The 23768-nt window shown below is 39.1% G+C and overlaps 1 protein-coding gene across 9 annotated transcripts in view; it reads right to left on the bottom strand.

Moving 5' to 3' along the window:
- CFAP20DC (CFAP20 domain containing) overlaps nucleotides 1–23768 on the bottom strand; it is a 269680-nt gene that overhangs the window by 85952 nt on the left and 159960 nt on the right. For 6 of the 9 annotated variants that reach the window (XM_023547565.2, XM_023547566.2, XM_023547564.2 and 3 more), the window contains 2 exons: nucleotides 21556–21890; nucleotides 9913–10290 (listed from right to left, as the gene is read on the bottom strand). In XM_023547565.2, coding sequence (XP_023403333.1) covers nucleotides 9913–10290; nucleotides 21556–21890 — 713 coding nt within the window. The remainder of the gene's footprint in view (nucleotides 1–9912; nucleotides 10291–21555; nucleotides 21891–23768) is intronic. The other 3 variants (XM_023547569.2, XM_010589706.3, XM_023547570.2) reach the window with 1 other exon arrangement.

Below are 23768 nucleotides of genomic sequence, written 5' to 3'. Positions count from 1 at the left end.
AAAGAACCCTAGGGATTAAATATTGTTATTGTCCCAGGTGAGGTAACTGAGGGTCAATGAGGTTAAGAAATGTGTCCAAGCTCACATAGGTAAGAAGGATAAAGCCAGGACTCAAACCCAGGTCTGTCAGACTTGAGTTGGTGCTTTGAACAATGGCATCTACTGCTCTTTACTTCATTTTCCACGGAAGAATGGGAAATGGGGCCGACTGGACACAGCACTCTGCCTGGGGGAAGCTCTGAGGGTGGCAAAGGGGAAGAAGGCTGGCTATCGTGGCCAGGGTAGCATGAGACCAGTGGGCACTTGGGGTGGAAACCGCAATAGGCTGGGGAGGCGTCACCACCCCTAAGTGAACCTGCACAGTTGGGCCAGGACAAGGAACAGATGTCTGATACACAGGGACACCTGATCCTGAAACAGGTGTTTTGCAGCAGTGTGACGTTGTAGCTGAAGCACGTAAGATGGTCAGAGGGACATTTATGAACTCTTCTAACAGTACTGTTGGAAAAACAGCTGCAAATGGCACACTTGAGTGGCAAATTCAAAGAGAGATAGAAAGTTCCATTTGAACAAAGAGTATTATTTATCCTGGAAAATACGAATTTTATGCAATGGTAAAAATACTTTAAAATTCTAAAATAATTCACAAATTTATTTTCCTCTTTAAGTTTGTGGAGCAATAGTGAACTTTAATTATGTTTTAGAAAATATGACGCTAGATATTCCCTTCTCCAGTACTGGGCTCAAGCACATCCAGGAGGCAATGCGACTCAGCCTTTTACATTATCTGAAGGAAACGGCTTGACAATTACAGGAAGACATTTGTTCACATTATACCATGGCCTAAAATATCTTTAAAAGTATCCTTCTATAATTCAGTTTTGATTCAAAAAAAATAAATGTACAAATTAAACTGAAGAGTTAAATATAATTTATTTTGCAAATTTTTTTTCTGTAAAATATGTTTTTTTTTCCCTTCCCCTGAATAATAATAATAATAAAAAAATAGGATACCTGAATCTGTAATTGGTAGTACAGTTTGTCTTTCCTAGGAAAATAATCATTGTTCAATAAGCTCAAAAGTTTCCTAAAGATACAAAGTCTGTTATATGAGTCATTTTTGTTGGTTTGTTTAAAGATGCACTTAATGACATTTGCAGATTTAAAGTGATTCATTCAAAACTGTTTGAATGCAGTTATACGTGCGGAAAAGTTTAATTACCAGCTGTCTACATGGTTGCAATATTACCCAGAGGGCTGTACTTCTTTCTTAATTAAAAATACTTGAACTTAATAATAGAGAACTCTATTAAAATATGAATAAAACATTGCAAGGAAGAAGTTTAGCAAGTGGTTAGCAAATCAATTTCAGCAAGGGTTCCTTATGAATTATGAGGGTTGCTATGAGTTGGAATCTACTCGACGGCAATGGGTTTTTGGTTTTTTCCATATTAGGGAATTACAAAGATACAGCTCCTTTTGTAAGAGGCTTTCATTTTCCTTTGCCATAAACTTGTTTTAGGTTGGCACTTTGTGAGAACACAGATTTTCCGTGGGATGCCTACTCACAAATTCATTACTACAGTACCTTGATGGCTAAATTGATGGCTGAGTTCCTCCTGCAATCTACTGTACCCCAATAAAAGACTCTACCATCTGCCTAGCTGTTCAAGTTCCAGACCTAGGAGTCATCCTTGATTCCGCCTGTTCCCTCTTTCCCACACCATGTCAGTCCTATTGCTAAAGTTTCCATCATCTGGCACTTCTATTTATCTCCACTCTAAACTATTATAATAATGTCCCAATTGCATTCCCTGCTTCCATCCCTGCCTTGTTGCAATCCTTTCCTGACACAGCCAGATGGATCTTTTTGAATGCAATTCAGAGCACGTGACTGCCTGGCTTAAAACCCTTCGAAGGTTTCCACTGCACTTGGAATAAAGTCTGCCCTCCTCACCACGGCCCTCATGGTCTGACATAACCTAGGCTCTGTTCACCTCTCTGACCTCATCCTCTTCTTTCTTCTTGCCCATACATCCCAACTACATGGGTTCCTTTTAGTCCTCAAAGACGCCCATTTAAGGAACTCTGTACCTACTGTTTCTGATGCCTAAAACACTATTCCCAGGCTCTCTGCATGGCTGGCTTCTTCTTAAACTTTAGATCTCAGCTCAAAAGTCACCTACCCAGATACCACCTAGAGTACCCAACGTTGTGTCCAACCCTGCCACTGCATTACATCATTCTTACTACAACCTATAATTACTGTATGTATTTACTTGTTTATTGTCAGTATCTCTCAACAGATACAAGCTCCTGAAGGAGAGAAGCCTTGTCTTTTTTGCTCAGTGTTGTATCCCCGGCAGCTGGGAGAATGTCCGGCATGGAAGGTATGCAAGAGAAGAAGAGATGCTCTCAGTAATCCAGAAGTGGAATCAGAATAGCTGTGTCCCTGTACCCGCAGGCCCGTTATTTCGGAGACCCAGGCTGGGCGTAGAAACCCCGAATACGTCAGTGCTCTGAACACATGGACTACAACGCCAGCATGCAAAGGTAATTTCACATCTGCATTCATATTAACACTGGCAGAACTCCTAGGCCCAGGATAATTCTCAAAATTTTCTTCTTGTATCAAATATATTTCCTAAGATTCATACCAATTCTCACAACTTGACTGATAAGCAGTATCATGATAAATGGAGAAAAAATTGATGTTGGCAGGATTTCATTTTACTTGGATTTACAACCAATGCCCACAGAAGCAGCAGTCAAGAAATCTGCTGTAAAAGACCTCTTAAAGTGTTAAAAAGCAAAGACATCACTTTAAGGACTAAGGTGAGCCTAACCCATGTCACGGTGCTTTCAATCGCCTCATCTGCATTTGAAAGCTGGACAATGAATAAGTAAGACTGAAGAAGAACTGACATCTTTGAATTATGGTGTTGGTGAAGAATAGTTTATATATGATAGGCTGCCAAAAGAACGAACAAATCTGTCTTGGAAGAAGTACTGCCAGAATGCTCCTTAGAAGCAAGGGTAGCAAGACTTCATCTCACATACTTTGGACATGTTTTCTGGAGGAACTAGTCCTTGGAGAAGGACATCATGCTTGCTAAAGTAGACAGTAAGCGATAAAGAGGAAGACCCTCAATGACATGGATTGACACAGTAGCTATAACAATGGGCTCAAGCATAACAATTACGAGGATGGCGCAGGACCTGGCAGTGTTTCTTTCTGTTGTACACAGGGTCACTATGAGTTGGAACTGACTTGATGGCACCTAACAACAACATACCAATAGGATGCTTCTAGGTCTGCCTGAGCTTATCATGTCTGTTATAGAGTTTAGTATTGAGGCCACAACAGTCTAAGTACTAAATCTTAAAAAAAAAAAAAAACTTAAGTATCTTGAAATTAGGAAAAAAAAAAAGAAAAAAAAATTTTTTTCCATTCAAATTACATCTCTTTGTGGAGGCAATTAGGCAAGAAAAAGAAATAAAAGGCATCTAGATTGCAAACAAAGAAGAAACCATTTCTATTTACAATGACATGATATTGTATATTAAAAATCCTACAGAAGCTACAAAAAACTATTATAAGTAATAAACAAGTTCATTAAGACTGCAGATTACAAGATGAATATTAAAAAATCCATTGTATTTCTATCTGTATGTTAGTAATGAAAATCCAAAAATGAAATCGCGGTGCGGGAAATTGCTCTTGTGTGGCCTTTCTCACCATGGTCTTCTAACTCCTACCCAAGTGATTGAGTGGGACTGTGAAAATAAGGTAATTATGTGTCACCAAGAGGAATGGTCAGTTTTGTCATCCTGCTAGGCTTAAAATGAGCCATCTTGGAGGTGGGAGGAGAGGATCCCACTACCACCAAGGGAGAAGAGCTAAGAGCAGACCATGTCCTTTGGATCTGGGATCCCTGCACTGAGAAGCTCCTGGAACCAGGAAACAGAGAAAGAGAAAGAGAGAGAGAGAGATGTAACACTGAAGACCGCATGAAGTGATGGCAGAGAAATGAAGGCAAGAGAGACCAGTAGGAGACTGCGTGGTGGACTTCCCAGCCTACGGAGCGAGCGAGCTGAGTATCTTCGGTCAGGAGGCTTGCTGGTGGAATACGGTACCTTCAGGTGCTTGGTGGAGTTACGTTTGTTGACCCATGGAGTTAGAGCTGAGCACCTCTGGGCCAAGGCTCACTGATGGAGTGGGGTGCCTTGGGACACTTATTGACAGAGCTAAAAGAGGTTTGTAACACTTGCCCGAGCAGGGCAGAGGCCGAGGGGCCAGAGAGAAGTGTGCCTGCGGGCATGGCTGAGAAGCAGCTGTCCTGATGGAAGCAATGCATTCTGGGTGTTCCTGAACCTGAACTGTAACCTGTTACCTTCCTAATAAACCCCATAATCATGACTACTGTCTGTGAGTTCTGTGTTGCAATGAATTATCAAACCCAGTAGAGAAGTGGAGAGTGCTGTGGGAGGGATGGGTGGTGTCAGAATTGGTAAGGACAGTGGAGAGAAGAGGTATGTCTGACCTTGGCCTCACAGGAATCTGCCTTGGGCTGTTGATCTTGAGTCTCCTTTCCCCCATGTGAAGTTAGAGGAGGTCAGACGCCACTATCATGCAATTTTTAGAGAAGTTAAGAAAACAATTCCAGTTGTAGACAAGAACCATCAATAAATGCTAAAATTAGGCAAAAATATGACAGGAAGTGAGATACTTGGATAGTCTCCAAGTATCCCCCACAAGATACCTATTAATGGCAGCGGGGATAATAGCAGCTTCGTAGTTGAGAAACCTGGCAGATGTCACCTTTAAAGGAGTGATAGAAGTTAACATCACAGCAACCCCTCATATGATATGCTAAGAAGGACACAAGGTCACTTAAGTAGTATTCTTGCCCAAAATGTATAACCTCACTCTACTCATGGAAAAACATCAGACTATCCCAAATTAAGGAACATTCCAAAAAAGAACATTCATAACTGACGAGTTTTCTTTAAGAGCCAACGACATGAGAGAAAGAGAGACTAAAGATACCTCACAGACTGAAGGAGGCCAACGCAGATGACAACTAAATGCATGGCAGGTTCCTGGACTGGATCCCGGACCAGGAGAGAAAAAAAAGTGGAAAGATTTGTAGGTAACAATATCGTATCAATGTTAATCTCCCAGTTTCTATACTTTTACTGGAAACCCTGGTGGTTATAGAAGATACTAACATTAGGGGTAGCTGGCTGAAGGGTATGTAGAAACTTTCTGCTGTTTTTGCAACTATTCTGTAAGTACAAAATTATTTCAAAATAAAAAGGTTTTAATGGACCTGAAAAAAGTAAACCAGTAAAAAGACAATCATCTCAAAAAAAAAAAAAAGAGAAAAAGAAAAAAATCCCATTCACAATAGCACAAAAAGAGTAAAATAGGAATAAATTTAACAAAAGAAGCGAAAAACTCTGTACTCTGAAAACTATAAAACATTGAAAAAATTAAAGAAGACCTAAATAAATGGAAGAGTCCCTGGGTGGTGCAAACAGTTAATGTGCTCAGCTACTAACCTAAGTCCCCCCAGAGGGTCTTTGAAGAAAGGCCTGGTGATCTACTTCCAAAAAATCAGCCGTTGTAAATCCGGCAGAGGACAGTTCTCTGCTGACACACACGGAGGTGCCAGGAGTCAGAATCAACTCAGCAGCAGCTGCTTTGTTGTTGTTGTTGTTGTTGTTGTTGTTGTTGTTAAATACATGGAGAGACCGCCCGTAGATCGGAAGGCTCAGTATCGTTAGGATGGCAGTACTTCCCAAGGTGATGTACAGATTCAACACAGTCTCTACCAAAATTTCAACTGCCTTTGATACAGAAATTGACAAGCTGATCCTCAAATTCGTATGAAAATGCAAGGGACCCAGCATAGCAAAAACAATCTTGAGAAACAAAGTTGGAGGCCTCACACTTCCCGATTTCAAAACTTACTAGAAAGCAACAGTAATCAAGACAGTGTGTTACTGGCATAAGGACAGACATATAGAGCAATGGGACAGGATCGAGAAGGCAGAAACGAATATTTACAAGTATGCATGATTAACTTTCAATAAGGGTACCAAGACCACCCACTGGGGGAAGACTAGTCCTTTAAACAAATGGTACTGGGACACTCTACCTTATAAAACCTTATACCATGTACTAAAACTAACTTAAAATGAATCAACAACCTAAATACAAGACCTAAAACTATAAAACTCTTAGGAGAAAACGGGAATAAATTTTTGTGACTTTGGATTAGGAAACGGTTTCTTAGGATATAACAGCAAAAACATAAGCAATGGAAGAAAAAAAATAGATAAACTGAATTTCATCAAAAAAAACAAAAACAAAAAAACTTGTGCTTCATAGGACACTGTCGAGAAAGTGAAAAGACAACCCACAGAGTGGGAAATAATATTTGCATGTTGAATATATGATAAGGGATTTGTATCCAGAATATCGAAAGAACTCTTTACAACTGAACAAAACACCCAATTAACCCAATTAAAACATAGGCAAAGGATATGAAAAGACATTTCCTCAAAGGAGATATACCAATTGCCAATAAGTACATGAAAAGATGCTCATTAGGGAAATGCAAATCAAAATCACAACGAGATATCATTCCACATCTACTAAAAAAAAATCTACTAGGATGGTGGAAATAAAAAAGACGAGGGTAGACTATGATGTGGAGAAACTGACCTCGCGAACACTGTGGTGGGATGGTAAGATGGATTTACTTTGGAAAAGTTCGGCAGTTCTTTAAAAGGTTAAACATAGAGTTATCACATGACCCAGCAATTCCACTCCCAAGTATATACTCAAGAGAACTGAAAACACATATCCACACAAAAACTTGTACATGAATGCTCCTAATAGTCCAAAAGCAGTAACAACCCGTACATGTCCATCAACTGATGAACGGATAAACAAAATGGGGTTATTCATAAAGTGGAATATTACTCAGCCATAAAAAGGAATGAAGTACTGATGCATGCTACAACATGGATGAACCGTAAAAACATTATTCTAAGTGTGAGAAGCCAGACACAAAAGGCCATGTGTTGTCTGATTCCATTACACGAAATGTCCTGAGTAGGCGAATCCATAGAGACAGAGATTGGCTGCTGGTTGCCAGAGGCTGGGTGTATGAGGGACGGAGAGTGACTGCTAATGAGTATAGGGCCTCTTTTCTGGGGTGATGGAGATGTTCTGAAATTGGATAGTGGCAACGGTTACACAACTCTTTGAATAGACTAAAAAAACAATGAATTATACACTTTGAAAGGGTGAATTTTATGGTACATGAATTAAATCTCAATAATATTATTTTTTAAAAGTCACCCCTGTAGGTCTCTGGGATTGGAGAAAAATCCTTTGTTGAGTTAGTAAGCACACAACACTCTTTAGAGGAAACTTGTTTTCACAGATTCTTATCTGCAAACTTCAAGTGAAGAGAATGTCAATTCCTAGAGCCCTTTCACCTGAGCATGACCTTTCTTTTTAAAGGTGTCTGGAAGAACATTCCACTCCCACTGTAAATTTGTTCTGAAACAAAGCAGACTTACTTATACCTTCAGTAATTTTATATCCTACTCAACGGAGACTATCAATAAGCCCATGCTCACAAACATTGAGTCATGAGATTGTAGTGATCACGTGGGTTGTTAGAGACAAAATTTCATTAGTCGGAATTTTGACACTGAAATCAAATGTCTCTGCAAGAATGGGAACCAATGCCTTCACCCCTTTAACAGACATAAAACTCCCTTCCCCTCTTCATCCCTTTGAAGTGGGTGCTCTGAGTCAGTTTCCTTAGCTATAAAACGGAACAGTAATATCTCAGAGCGTTCCTGCGAGGAACAGAGGACGTTAGACTTGTGCTTTGTAATCTGCAGTCAGCAGCCGTAAGAAGGGTCTCCTGAGATAACCCAAACGGCTTCTGGGAAGTGTCTTATTCTATACGCCCCTAAATGAAGAGAACGGGCGAGAGCAAGCCTTCCCTCCCTCTACCCACCCCATCTTCAGTCTCTTTACTCTTTTTCTATTCCCTGGCACTATCAGAGAACGTTCTTTTTCAGGCAATGTACTTTGCTGAGCGGCCAGAACCTTAAGATTCATTTGTGCCTGAAGTTCCCAAGCTTATGCTCATGGTCTGGTTTTATTTCTACAGAAAGAAAAAAAATTGAAAATCTACTTTTCTGGAGATATAGGATGACAGACTCTACATTATAGAAGCTGGTGGCAAAAAAATTACGGGGAAAACTTAATGGAATGGCTCTGAGAGATTTGCTTTGGTCTAGTTCTGGCAGCCCAGTATTGGCAGCCCAGTATTGGCTGCAGTCAAGTGAAACAGTGTCCGAGAATAAACTGGTAAGGCTAGTGTAGTGGCTGTGTTCAAGTTCATTAGCACAGCCAGGGAAAACAAAATAGTCGTTACGCAGAACAAGATTTCTTTTAAAAATATTTTCAAAAATGAAAGACATTAAGAAATATTACTAATGATCCTCATCCTACGTCAACATAAAACAAATCCATTCTCACTAGATTAAGTGGTTCACTATTTCCTTATATATACACACACTTGTGAATTTAAAAGGGGAAAACACATTTCAGTTTTACCTTTGGATGCTTCTTGAGGAGAAGCCATCACTCTTATAAGACTGAAAAAATGTTTACACAGTGTAGCATGGTGGATACGGGCAGCAGTTCTAGAGTCAGATAATCCAGGCTCAAGTGCTGCCTCCACCATCAAATAGCTGCTGTCCTTGAGCAAACCCCATGACCTTTCTAAACCTCAGTTTCCCCATCTGAAAAATGGGGATGATGATCATCCCTGCCTCTCGGGGTGGTTGTGAGGATTAAAGGAAACACTACACAGAAAAAGGAGGCTGATACAGCATCTGGCATATATTAAGTGTTCAGGAAGCAGCTAGGTGGAGCAAATGGTTAAGCACTCAACTACCTGACAGGCTGGAGGTTCAAGGCCACCCAGAAGTGCCTCGAAAGACAGACCTGGTGATGTGCTTCCAGAAGGTCACAGCCTTGAAAACCCTCTGGAGCAGTTCTCCCCTGCACCATGGGGCTGCCCTGAGTCAGAATCGACTAGATGGTGACCAACAACACTGATGATATCTATGTTTATTATCTGCGCTAGGTAACAATTAATCCATTCTGCGTTGTTTGCAACATAAATGAATTGAAAGCTTTAGGTTGAAACACACACAGAATATTTAGGACATGGCACATAAAGAAAATATTTAATATTTTTTAAAAAAAGAATGTAAGTGTCGCTTGTCCTGCACAGCCTCATTTGCTCTCTAGTTTCTAAGTGGTGCTATGGGGGAACTGGAGGAAGAAAAGTACTAGCACAGGAAGGAAAAATCAATCTGATGGACATGGATACAGCCACCAAACTAGCCTGGGGATTGATTCTATGCCACTGGTTTACTGTTAGCCTCCACGCAGATCATTTATTATTTGAGGGAACTGCTGCAAAGAGCCCAGAAAGTGAATAGAATAATGATGTTTTTATGGCTCCTAATGTAGATTGTTATTGAAAATCTGTCGATTTTACTGGCAAGCTTTTGGCTCGAAAATAAGATCTTCATTTATAATTTGTAGGCAGCAATAACTAAAATTATGGGAAGTTAACTGGGAAATAAAAAATAACTATTATGATGAGAGCTAGATAATTACCTTTCTCATTAAAAACATGAGGCATTCTATTATCATTAGGATGTGCAATATACTCTTTAACAGCTGCTGTTACTGAACTAAAACACATCTGAGGAGGAGAGAAAACACATTACTGATCACCCAATACTGTGGAACATGCGTGTGAGGTGGAACAGACCAGAGCAGGAGGTAGTGCCACTTACGGATGCTTCAGGGATCAGTCTCAACTTTTCCCCTGAGATTTCTTTGAGGAAGGTTTTGTTTATTGAAGCTGGCACTTGATGGGCTGGTAGGTCCTTTGCTTTGATAATGGGATCTAGAGTTTTCTGAGAAGGTTCACATCTTCTTCCAGGGGGAGAACGGCATGGTGTAGGTACCAAACTTGTTTGAAAGTCGCTTCTGTCTATCTGCTTCACCGAGGAACTCTGGCTTTCTGATGCTCCTGCTTCTGTGTAGGCGCTTCTGAGATATCCTTTACTTGTCCGCCTCACAGCCTTCCCCGGCATGCTCTCTAATGTTAACTGAGTTAGCCCTGAAGGACTAGTTGTTGGGCTTGGAAAACCCTGGCTACTGTAGTCACCCTACATTGGAGAATAAAGAGAAAATCATTTTGAGCAGAAACTGGTGGTAAGTTACTGAATACAAGTTCTCAATAAGCTCGTATATTCTATGAATAAAACAAAAGTACATATTTTATTTTAACCTGTAATGAAAAACACAATATAGGTAACTGAAAAAGCGATGAAAATAGGTATAAGGTATTTGTTAAAATGCCCTCTATGTGGTATCTGGTTTGCCTAAAGCATATTTTTCACCCCTGAGTAATAAGAGAACATTTAGGAATCAGTCATTCAGATATATTCTAGAAGATCCATAGGAAGTGACCTAAAATACCTAAGACTTGACTTCCTGATAAGCTAACTCCACAGGAAGACAAAGAACTACACTTTACGGGCTCTAGCTTACTTAAGCAAGGAAATGCTGACGAGTGGACTGAGTGAGGTATTTTTGCCCAGTGTTATTATAAAAAAAATAGGGAAGTTTTATCGTTCAAGACCAATACATATCAGAAAATGTTTTGTCAAATATTTTTCTTACATGAAAATTTCAATTATAGAAAATATTTTTTTTCCCACAAATTATTAACTTTTTTGAATATAATTGTTTGGAAAGCTAAAAGTGAAAGCTATAAGAATTTTATTTATATATATTTTTTATAGTTCTGTGATTGTCCCTAGGAAAGCAAAAGTTTAAATTTTTTAAACCAGGGAAAGAGGAATTACGTACATAAAATCAATGACCATGAAAGTAAATAACGTAAACAAGAAATACAGTGCTATTTCAGTTGGCAGATTTTTATACTATAAAATAATAAATTTAACGAAATAACTAATGTGACCATTACTTGTTCTTGTCATGGTAGATTTTTTCAATTTACTCATCTATTTAAATCTGTAATAAATAAATGAACGTAAAATGATAAACTTAGAACAGGAAGAAGTCAACAAAAGCAGAGTACATTTTAAAGACATCATTTGATGTCTGACAGACCATATATATTAACACTCACAGTTTCTATAAGCAATTCCCCACCTCTCCATTTACAGTCACACAGAGCCAAGCATCCAGTGATTTCCAAACTCAAGCATTTTAAAAACAAAATATTTGGGTGACTGACTGGATTGCTCACTTTCTTTCTGAATGTTTAGCCATCATGCACACTCAACATAAAGTCCACTCTTTAAGGTGAAGTTTTCCTCTCAGTAGAATTAAAGTGTAAGTAACGGTGAGAGCATAGGGTCGCTGTGAGTCAGAATCGAGTCGATGGCAATGTGTTTGGTTTTAAGGGTGAGACAGTCTGCTCCAGGCTGGGCATGGGACAAAGGAGGAATTTACCAAAGCTTCTAATTAGAAGGTAGCACCGAGAGAACGTGACTGATGACGGACAGATCTGTCTGTCTGTCTGTCTACCTACCATTTATCTATCATTGCTCTGTCTCTTTCTCTTTCTTGCTCATCATGGATCAGGCATTGCTCTAGGTGCTGTGGATACAACGGTAGACCAGAACATAGTCCCTGCCATCCAAGAACTTTATCCTGAAAGCAATCAGGAGTCACTGAGTGATGTGAGCTGGGGATGCCATGATGAGTCTTGTATTTCAGAAAGCTTTCTCTAATGGGACAAAATAGAAGGCACGGGTATGAGTTTGTATAAATATTTTTTGTGTAGTGTCTGGGGTAGGTTGTGGAGACATAGAAAGGGAGATCAAGGGGGCCTGTCTTAAGGCAATGGCAGCAATGATAGAGTGGATTGACTTCAGAGTTCTGTAGAAGGCCGAGTATGTTGTACTTATTGACTCTCTGGAAAATCTCTAACACAGAGTCTAGATCCCTAATTCTGCCATGTTACAACTTTTCCTTCTTACGGAAAGTAGCTACGATTAGCAAATAACTGTGTTCCCAAAAAAAGAACATTAGTGTCTTAGAACCCTTCCTAAAAGAGAGCTTGCCTATGTGTAGTAAAGAATGAGAACTGCAGAGTTGTCTAAGAACCTTTTATGAACATTTTTTCTTGGTGTTCATTTTGGGCTTAATGTTCTTTGTCTACACTATCTTGTGAATACACATGCCCAAAAAAACCAAACCCACTGCCATTGAGTCGATTCCGACTCATAGCGACCCTATAGGACAGAGTAGAACTGCCCCATAGAGTTTCCAAGGAGTGCCTGGCAGATTTGAACTGCTGACCTGTAGGTTAGCAGCCGTAGCACTTAACCACTACGCTACCAGGGTTTCCATTAATACACATATTCCCTATAAATGATGGAGAAACTTATCTTCCAGAGTGCCAAGAAGGGTAAAGAAAAGATGGTGACTGGGTGTCACCATGGACCCTCACTTGTGCCCCAAGAGAAAAAATAAGACAGATGGGACTATTTCTGCCCTTGGAACAGTCCCTGTATAGCCTCAGCTGCAGGCATTGGGCAACACTGCAGTCCGCCACTTACTAGGCGAGCTTGTCCTTCTCTACCCTGTGGGACCCTGAGGATGTTCACAGAGATGAAGAACCCTGCCTTCAGGCAGAAAACTGGAAACGGTGCCAGAAATACCTGAAAAACTCCCAGTATTCTAAATTATCAGGAATGGAGTGGTGACCTTGCAATTTCTGTTTCATAGATATAAAAAAAGAATCTAAGTTCAGTCTTGTATAATGAAGACGGTAAATAGCATACAGTAAACATCCCCCAAGCCTTAGTTTTAAGGAGGTATTGATAGAGCCAGGATGGATTTATTCAGTTCTGCCTGTTAGACAGTGCTATTCCTTTTCTATTTATTTTTATTCTAATTTAATCTCTTGTAATTGTTATGTACAATTAATAGTGAGGCTTCTTGGGATCAAAAACCCTCTATTCACTAATTCCTATTCTATTTTCATAATAAATAATAAAGACATGTACTGCAGATTTAAAAGACTGACCTCAAAAGAGGCTGGTCTAGTATCTCCGGATCACTTCTGGGATTCAATTTTGTATGTGACACAGGCAGAAATTAGGCTTTTTTCTGCAATAAATATAAATCTGGTAAATATTTATTAAGCCCCTGCTACATGTAAGGCATTGCCTAGGCACTGCAGAGGACATAAAGGTTCCTGAGTGGCAGAAATGGTTCGTGTTCCACTACTAACCAAGAGGTTGGCGGTTCAAACCCACTCAGAGGCACGGCAAAGGAATAGGCCTGGCCGTATGCTTCCGTGAAGATTACAGACAGTAAAACCCGGTGAAGCTTAGTTCTACTCTGTAACACGTGGGGTCGCCCTTAGTCAGAATCAACTTGACAGAAACGAGTTTGGTTTCTAGAAGACAGATGAGTAAGGAGGACGTGGGCATCACCATCAAGAGGCATAAGTCTAGCAGCAGAGAAACAATTATAACAATACCATAAAGTAAAAGGTGGCAAACGTCATTTTTAAAAAGTTTCAGGTGTACTAGTATAAGAATTCAGAGAAATGTGTGGAAAACCAGATGTTTGCTACATTATTTAGAAAACACAAGCAAATTCATTTGGTAGGAAGTGTATTTTTTTCTTCCGCACAGTAGTTCACTCAGGTGGAAAGCATGTTGTTCTTTTTGCTAGGCGTGAGTAATGGTGATTTACATGGAACTATTCATGGTTTCTGTATATGGACATTCGTTTCACATTTTTTCTAAGATATATCCTGGTTGGAGACAGGCTGAGAAGTGGACAGATTTAGCCGTGTATCCTGGGGGGCACTCTCTTGGTTGTATTGCATTTCCATGCAAATACATTTACATTCTATTTTAAATAGATGGAAAGGCACCATCCAGTTCTGGTCTCACGGCAAAGGAGGTAGTTGCTCATAGAGGCAACAACGTTCCATATCCTCCCATTCCTGACTCTCCTTCTTCCTCTGTTGTTCTAGGTAAACAGAGGCCAACTGCTGTGCCTTGGATAGCCACTAGCAAGCTTTGAAGTACAAGGCACTATGCAAAGAACTAGGAGGTAGAACAGAAGCACTAAAAGCATCATTAGGCCAATTAACTGTGATGTCCCACAAAACCATGACCCTCCAAACCAAGGAACCAAATCCCATGAGGTGTTTGGTTGCACATCAACAGCCACAGACTACCATTACTGAACATTTTGATTAAGGTTCCACAGAAGAATACTAATAAAAAAGGGAAAAATGCAGAACAGAATTTCAAATTCTCACAGACTGTAGACTTCCTGGGGCCAAAGGGGCTGGATGACGCACTGAAACTATTGTTCTGAGATAATCTTTAAAACTTAAACCAAAAACATCCCCAGAAGCCTTCTTAACACCAAACAATAGCTTAGCTTAACTAGTAAAAAATGTCTGCCTTGAGCATTGTAAAAACTATCTATATGGGATCAAAGTGACAACAGCAACTAGAAAGATTAGATAGGAACCTTAGGGGGCAGTGAGTTTACGTTAATGGGGAGGAACAGCTCAGAAAAGGAGCCTGAGAAGGGTTGCACAACTCGAAGAATGTAATCAATGTCACTGAATTATATATTTAGAAACAGTTGAATTGGTGTTTGTTTTGCTGTGTATATTTTCAACAACAGTAATAACAAAATAAAAATTTAAAAAATATATGGAAAGGTCAAATAACTGGAGTATCTGGACAAGGTACAAAAGGCTTGCTTGCTTACCTTAGTGGCCCTGTTGTTGTTACTTGACCTCTAGCCGAGTCTGACCCATAGTGACCCTACAGGACAGAGCAGAACTTCCCCATAGGGTTTCTAGGCTGTAATCTTTACCGAAGCAGATTGTTAGGTCTTTTCTCCCACAGAATGGCTGGTGGGTTCAAACTGCCGACCTTTCAGTTAGTAACCGAGAGGTTAACCTTTACACCACCAGGGCTACTGCCCCAGAACCACTAAATCTGGTTTATCCTGGATTCTAAAGGGGGAATTAGAATGAACAAGAAAGGCAAGATAATATCTGAGACTAAAATTAGGTAATAATTTGATTTAAGTTGGGTCAGCTTCTCTTTCAAAGTGGAAAACAATGGTAAATAAAAAAATAGTTTTAATTTTAACAAATATTAAAAAGTACTAAAGTATTAATTTTAATTTTAGTAAGTATTTACTAAGAGTGTTACACTGGCAAACCCCTATCCCTCTCTTTAGTATAATGTTTTTGCCTCTTTTAAACGGTATAAAACCCATTGCCGTTGGGTTGATTCCAACCCAGAGTGACCCTATAGGACAGAGTAGGGTTTCCAAGGAGCAGCTGGTGGATTCGAACTGCTGATCTTTTGGTTAGCAGCTGAGCTCTTAACCACTGTGCCACCAGGGCTCCATTTTATAAGGTACAGATAATGTTTATTGATTTCACATTTGTAATTTGTTTGGTTCCAACATGCTTTTGGATTAATTTTTTCTCTGTAAATTATATGAGTTTATTATAGAGCATAAGCAGTTAGCTTATTATGATCTGATTGAAAAATCACCACTTCTTTTTCCTTTGGTTTATCATTTAGCTACTGAAAACCTGTGTAGCAATTGAATACAATTAGTCAGAGAAGAAAGTGTCCTGCCATTTTCGCATTCCAATCATTGGTTCATCTGTTTCTCAGAAGAAGAAACACAAAATGCTTTTGATTTAACTTAAAATACTTCTTCAAAAGTCCCAAATCTCTTGAACCGCTCCTCTTCTGGGCTCAGAAGCATTTGTTTGTTAAATATTCCAGCCCGCCCCAGTGCCAGGGACATCAGTGGGTCTGCCTGATTGCCTGTGGCACAGCGTGTGTACGCGGAAGGTGGGCATGATTTCCCCGCGGAGCCAGCACTTCCTCTGCTCAACTGTGTTTCTTAAAAGGACATGCAGATGGGCATTCGGACAATCATTTCTGGATGCACAAAATGGATTGCTCTTGCTGGCTTGTAATTTTGAAAAGATCATTTTAATGAGTCTTGAGGGCCACCTACTTGGAGCAGATGGGACCCAGGCTCTTTGAATCACAACTTTAATGTTTAGTGAGTCAGGATAGAACTGTTTTAGCCTTTGTAATATACTATATTTCAATTGATTTTTAATTCAGCCCATCATGGAAAAAGACTTACATTCTTCAAAGTTCTATAACAAAACACATCCGGTAATATTCCAAACGCAGCTTTGGTGGCTGTTTTGAATTTGTAACTGAGACTGAGCCAGTGGGATTTTTACCTTTGCCCAAGGTTTTAGTGACTAAATGCGTGAATTGAGAGCACCTTTTAGCTGGACCACAGTACTAGTAAACAACAGAGACAATACAGGCAAACTTTTGTTGTCAACTCAAGAGCACAGTTATTTGCCTGAATATAGCCAAAGACATTAGCTATTCTGTCATAACAGAATGGAAAAAATCATTTCTTATTTGATGATAACAAGATTGACCATTTAAACGTATTTTAAGTATCTTCACTAACAACCATCCCAAGGATCATTTCTACTTCTACCTCTTGAATTTTATAGGACACTAGTAAAGTAACGAAGCCCTGGTGGCACAGTGGATAAGAGAACGGCTGCTGACCAAAATGTTGGCAGTTTGAATCCACCAACTGCTCCTTGGAAACCCTACGGGGTGGTTCTACTCTGTCCTATAGGGTCGCTATGAGTCGGGATCGACTCAATAGCAACAGATTCGGTTTTGGTTTATTAAAGCAACACAGTTCCCTCTAGCTGATAACGATAACTGCCAGTGGTGTCCTAGAATGCCTTTTACTGGTTTGTAAGCAAACAGAATGAATGGGGCGAAGTGACTGTTTCGCACAGTAACCAGCCCGCAGCAGGCTTGCAGTTAAAACAGCTGGGCCAATTATTTTTATAAATACCTTTACTTGTAGACAATAATGGTTCATGGGCAAATCATAGAACAAAGTATAGGGACTGTATGGGGACAGACAAGTGCCACCATGTGACTATTGGGAGAAAATGACGAGATGTTTCTAGCTATTTCAAGACAAAAACATTTTTTCTGCAAGTTAGACTTCCTGTTCTTTTAAATAATTACACTTTAAAGATTTCACGTAAAAACTACTCACAATTAGGTTTATCTGCAAAATGCGAGTTTTTAAGTAAAAGTGATAGAATGCCAGGTTTTAAGTAGACAAGAGTTTTATAGCCTTTTTTTTTTTTACCTGCCTGTAACAATGCAAAGCCAAGTCGCAGGAACCAAGGGGCCCGTGACTTTTTCAGAGACCAACAGAGCTTCAGTAGATAACAAGAACGGCAGGTAGATGTGGGAAGCCTATGAGGATTGCTTGCACAGAGTAAATATTGACTCTGCCTGGAAGGTCCACGGGGTAGGTTACACTGTAATTCCTAATACACAGGAATAAAAATGCAAGGCAATATATTCAAAAGAGAGTCCTTCCATTCTTTCCAAAACATAATCTGACAAAAGTGTGTAAAGGCTGCACAGAAACATAAGCAGCCTCAGAGGGAGTAAATATCCTTTCTATTGTGTGTGTGTAAGGGTGTGTGAGACAGCAGTTAAAAATCATTAGTCAAGTCCGTAGGAGTGAGTGCTTAATGGAATATTCCAGATACATACGCTATCAGGAAAAAAAATACATTAAAATGGAATGGTTTAGCTACTGAGTGTTGAAATTATCTTGAAACGACAAAACTGGGAAAGCTGGGAGGAAGGACTGAAAAGGTCTTTTTAATCTATTGTTTGTAAATCTGTCCTTCCTAGGCTGCCGCAGAGCTAGATGTAGAGAACTGGAGGCTTCCCAGCTAATTTGAACACTATAGGTGGTCAGTCCACATAATTCATGTCCACATATGGATACTTTTTTTGGTTCAAATGTTCCAATTTGGACTGCTACACAAGACAAATTACCTAGCCCTGCAAATATCCACTTTGGTATGCGATACATGCCCAAGGTTTGGAAAAAATGATAGTATTTCTAGATGAAAAATCAAATGAGAGAAGTAGTAAAATATTAATATAAAGCTGACTACTTCCAGTTGCAAACCAGGTATATATACCAGAAGCCCAGTTGGGAACAAGGGCATAAAAGTAGAAAATAGAGACCGTAACAGCAGTGTCCTTTTTTTTTTTCTCCTTCCCTTCAGATTCTGTAACAGTATGAAAGGCACTCTGTTTTAATGGCTTTCCTACAATAATTTGTTGGATATGCTAGTCTTGATTTTATAGCTCACCACAAAATATATTTCAGTAGTGTGCTTTTCAAATAAGAAGTACAACTTTAAAATTAATTGGGTACCAGGAACCTACGGCTGCCTAGGGAATAAAATGTACAGCAAAGCAAGGACTAGGATAAGGGCACAGGCAAGAAGTTCATAATTCTCAGGTTCTCTGATTCTTCTACCACACCAATGAGGATATCAGATGTGCATTAATTATTAGCAACTGAAATTACAAAGAAAACATCACTGAGAACTTATTTTAGTTAGCCTTTTGTACTATATGTGTACTTTTCTTCTAACTATCATAATAACAAGATTTGAAGTTGCTTAGTTTATATGCTACTGAATACATCCAATTTCCCTTTAAAAATGCTCGATGGTCTAACATCAAATAAAGTCTTTTAATTACAAGTTATAAACTTCAAGTCTAATAAGATAGGTAATGTAATTATAACTCATTCGTTCACAATTACTTAAAGCATGACATTATGTTTTCCTTAAGTATAATTATGTTACTCTAAGGCTATAAAACCAACATCAAACCCATTGCTGTAGAGTCGATTCCAATGCCTCAACTGATTAAACTGATTTTTCTTAATAAATTGTATGTAAATAAACATTTTAAATATGTAGTGCAATTTCTCACTGACTTACAAAATAAATGGAAAACATAATCCTACAGGGAAAAATTGCCAAAAATATACAATAAAAAAAAATTGGTAAAGAAGGGATCATTACAAATTCTAGAACTTGTTTAAACATGTTGTTATTGTTAGGTGCAGCCGAGTCAGTTCCGACTCACAGGGACCCTACATACAAGAGAACGAAACACTGCCGGGTCCTGCGCCACTCTCACAATCATTTTGATGTCTGAGCCCAATCCATCTTGTTGATGGCCTTTCTCTTTTTCACTTTCTACTTTACCAAGCATGATGTCCTTCTCCAGGGACTGCAATATGTCTGGTTTAAATACAGCCTGACATTTTTGTTGGTCTTACTTTTGTATTGATTTGTATCTCTTTAGTCTCTCTAACAGCAGACCCCAAAGCCCACATAACGTGGCAAGGCTCCTGCCCCTCTTTCTGGCTACCCCTTGGAGCAAGCTCTGACTAGAGTTGGGCCAGAACAGGTGTTAGCAATGAGATGGTCTCACCACAGACTCTAGCCACATGCCAATGTCATTTTGATGGGCATGGTGCAGGGCAGGCTATCCAGCTATGCCAGTGAGGGGTTGGGTGACGCATGGTAAGTTTATTTTCAATTTCATGTAGTTGGTAAAAAATACATGCCTGCGTAGTAAAAAGTTGATGGATCTCAGAAATAGAGGACCTATTAGCACAAGAAAGCACATAAAGTGGTGCCCAATTAAAATATTCAGCACTAGTGTTCTCCATTTTCCTGTGATGCTCTATTGGTTCTTCTAAAGGCTCATCCTTCATGGAGGTGGAAGAGGGAAGATCCTCACGTGGGGTTAATTAAAGGGCACTTTCCCATAATACATCCTTTATAGTTTTTCCAAAGAACTACTATTTCCCACCTGCCATGAAGTTCCCACCATTAGGGGAACTGTTTGGGGTTAGGTAAGACAGATGGTACTGTGTACATGGGAAGAGGATAGGATTATGCCATTAATAAAATAGTACAACAATTTATGAGATTAGTTACACCATAGAAGAACTGACACCTGAGTCCCCTTGGGAGGGGGCTGCTGAAAGATGGGATACACTACTAGGTGTTGAAGACAAATGTCCACATTACAGCTTGGTTGCCAACTAAAAGGTTGGTGGTTTGAACCCACCCAGCAGCTCCACGGGAAAAAGATCTGGTGATCTGCTTCCGTAAAGATTATAGCCAAGAAAGCCCTATGGGGCAGTTCTACTCTGTCATGTGGAGTCACTAGGAGTCGGATATTGACTTGATGGCATCTAACAACAACAGAGCTTGTTATTAAGGGCAGGAGGGACAAAGACATCCAAGAGCAGCAATTAAAATGCTGGCATCAAATGGTCAATTAATGTATAAAAGTGTTGGTAGTAGGTTTGTGTTTGGTATGATTAATACTTCATTTCACTCAGAAACAAGGATATTGTGAAAAAAGGGTTCTCCGTGCACTCTACTGAAGAAACTAACTGAAAGATGCAAAAAACAGTTATTGCCAAAACAAGCCCACCATATTCTCAACTGGGTTTGAAGAATGGACTTAGGCTCCTGGACTCTCTACTTCCCACTTTCCAAAGGATTGATCAGTTAAAGTTATCAAAAAATAAAAAAAGTTTTGTAAGTACACATAAAAATGTTCTAATTTTTTCTATACTTTCTGTAAAAAAATGATTTGTACAATTTTACTGAACCATAACGTGACTGTAATTTGCTCTTTTAAAAGGACTTTTTTTTCCCAGAAAATATGAATGCCCATCATTAAAGAATAAAGCTAAAGAAATTTCATACATAAAATCCAATGGGAAAAGGGTTACCATAATGTATTAGATTCTAGAAAAGCTTCCAGAACTATATTTGGTTTTATTTTTAACAAGTTTTTTAAAAGATTTTTTTAATGAATTTAACTAATTTATAAAATGTATTTGTATTCTAAATATTTCCAAAACAGACAACTTTCTGTAAGGCAAGTCCCAACACTAATCTATGGTATATTATCTAAACTTTAATTGGCAGAACTCTTGAAATCCTGAGACCATATGGAAAATAATGAGTCCTAACAGGTCTAAGGTGAAAAGATGGCAGTCGAGTAAGGAAGCCAGAAAGCTGTCAATTCAGAATGCTTAGCAGCTGCAACACAATTTCCCCAGAGACCAAGAACAACGTGTTCTCAAGGTTCTACTGGTCTTGCGATCACACAATTAAACTGCATACTATTTCCCATTCTGTGAGACAAAGATTAAAATGAAAAAAACAAAAACAAACCAATAACTGGTTTCCATAATTAAAAATGAAATTGGCTGACTGTTAATAAAAAGGCAGCAATTTAGAGTTACCATAACAACCTGATGCAACTGTTGACTGACATCACAATCTGCCGCATTTTTACAATTAGCACTAGGTCCCCACCCCGCCACCCTCCTTCATTTGAAATGGCTTTAGTGCTCATCGGAGCTAATGAACAACTCTGCTTTAAAACTACGCCACTCAGCAAGCCATGTACCTCTTCGCTGCTGTCATCGCTGTAAAAATCATCCGCCAATTGGGCACTTCTACTTGTTCCACTGTTATCCTCCTTTAGATCCCAAACAAATGGGCACTCCTCTGGGGACACGCTCTGAGTTTTTCCACGAGGTGCTGACCGTGGCCTTGATGAAAAAGTGAAAATGTCCTTTGCAACAATCTGGGTCTCCTCGGCTTGATGGCTAGGTCCACTTCCCTTGCTGACCTCCGGCCACAGGTGTGAAGTGCTGAAGGAGTCATCATCCAGGAGTAAAGACTGGCTGCTGGATTCCAAATGGGGAATGCCATCATAATTTTCAGGAAATATCCACTCATCTGACATTTGGAAAAGATGGCAAAAATTAGAGTAGCATTCCACACAAGTGTTATTTAGGCAGGAGGTTAGCTTAAAATCTTTTGCTGCTGAAACAGAGATTTATCAAATGATGCAAAAGCCAAAGAAGGCTTTATTCACCATCTTGTAACGCGATATACATTTAACCTAGAGATCAGTGCCTAGAGCTAAGGGCAATTCATTTGCCTTTCCTTTCCATCTGAGTAGAAACACTGGCCAGGAACTCAGAAGACTGAAATAATTCTCACCTGTCTTACAGCAACTTCTTTATGTATAGCACAGCCTCGTTAATCTGACATTCTAGAGGGGGAAAATCTTCCTGATTTAAAAGGGTTTGAGTTACTAATATCTCTTTTTAACTGCAGAACGACAGAATACTTAACAAACTTCTTTAAACAAAATAGCTGGTCACTGTTTGGATTACAAATCACGGAGGGCAGGAAACCATAAAAGGTTGACCATCTTTTTCTCTCCAGTCTACTGACTGAAACAGAATATTTCATACGCTAAACTGAGTAGACTTTTCAAGTAATTGTAAATTTGCAGTAATATCTGTTCATCCGATTAGTGATTCTGCAGGGTGAAAAAGACTTTTATGTTTAATTTTAGGAGAGGTTTTGACGTGAAAAAAAAAATTTTTTTTTTTAATAACATGGTTTTCTTTAAAAATACCGTATACTACTCCCAGGATAGATTTTTATCAAAAAGTTTAATCTTTTATACAACACTGAGACAGATTTTATAACCCTGTGATCCAGGCAAATTAGAAAGAATAAATCTTTATAATTAATATTAAAGGCATGCTTACTTTCTTTTTTAGAACGTTAGCAGGAAAAAATTGATCATTTTCTTAATTTATTCTATTTCTTCTGGAAATTTACTCTTTTTTTGCTGCATGATTTCAGTGGTGAAAATCTTGCTGTGTGTTCTGCAGAACTATATGTGGACATGGTAGTTTTACACCTAACTCTTGAATCCTGTTGTATTTATGATCACACTCAAAGAAAAAAAGACCTTTAATAAAAATGACACTGATGGCACAAATAAAACGTGTCATAATTATATTAATCTGTTTCTTTAACCTGAGGTTATTATTATATAGCTTGCCTATAAAGACAAGGCAATAAATGGATACCTCCTAGTGAAGGTATCCATTTATTGCCTAGTGAAAGTCTGTCAGGAATAAGGCATTTTTTGTGTTTTCAGGGGCCAGGTCTGCAGGTAGGTGGCCAAGGGCAGGATGAATCTACTTGATCCGATCACCTTCTCAGGGATGTAAATGATCCTGAGTCAGTGTGGCTGTGGGCTGGTGACGTGAACGGACTCACTGGGCTGCTGTCCTATTTTGGACCTTATCCATGATGTGCGGTACATAGTAAATGCTCTGTAAACACAGTAGGTGCTCTATAAATGTTGCGGCGGAGGGGGGGAACCCAAATGTGTTAAATTACATATATATTGGTACGTGACAAAAACTGGAGAAAAACATACTGGGAATCTTCATTACACAGTTAAACAACTTGTATGACCTGTTGCCAAACATACGATTAACTGTCAAAAGGTCAAAGTAAAAGGAGTGTTTTAGACGGACTAACTCTCATTATCTCACTACCACACACTTTTTTGAAATTTGTAGCTTTACCTCAAGTATTTCCATATCAATTGTAATGAATAATTTGGTGTTGTTTTCTTAGGAAAATATGTAAATTACTGTGTAATCACAATATTGCAGCAAACAAGATAAATGCAAGAATGATCGCCTAAACATCTAATTAGTTTTTCTACACAGTCAGATTTATGCTAGAGACACTAATTGCGCCTAACATTTTAATGAAGGTTTCAACACTGCATAAATAAGA

The sequence above is a fragment of the Loxodonta africana genome, chromosome 22, assembly GCF_030014295.1.
Source record: "Loxodonta africana isolate mLoxAfr1 chromosome 22, mLoxAfr1.hap2, whole genome shotgun sequence".
NCBI classification, from domain to species: domain Eukaryota; kingdom Metazoa; phylum Chordata; class Mammalia; order Proboscidea; family Elephantidae; genus Loxodonta; species Loxodonta africana.
Note: the sequence above shows the minus strand (reverse complement) of the source record. Positions and strands in the feature narration are given on the sequence as shown.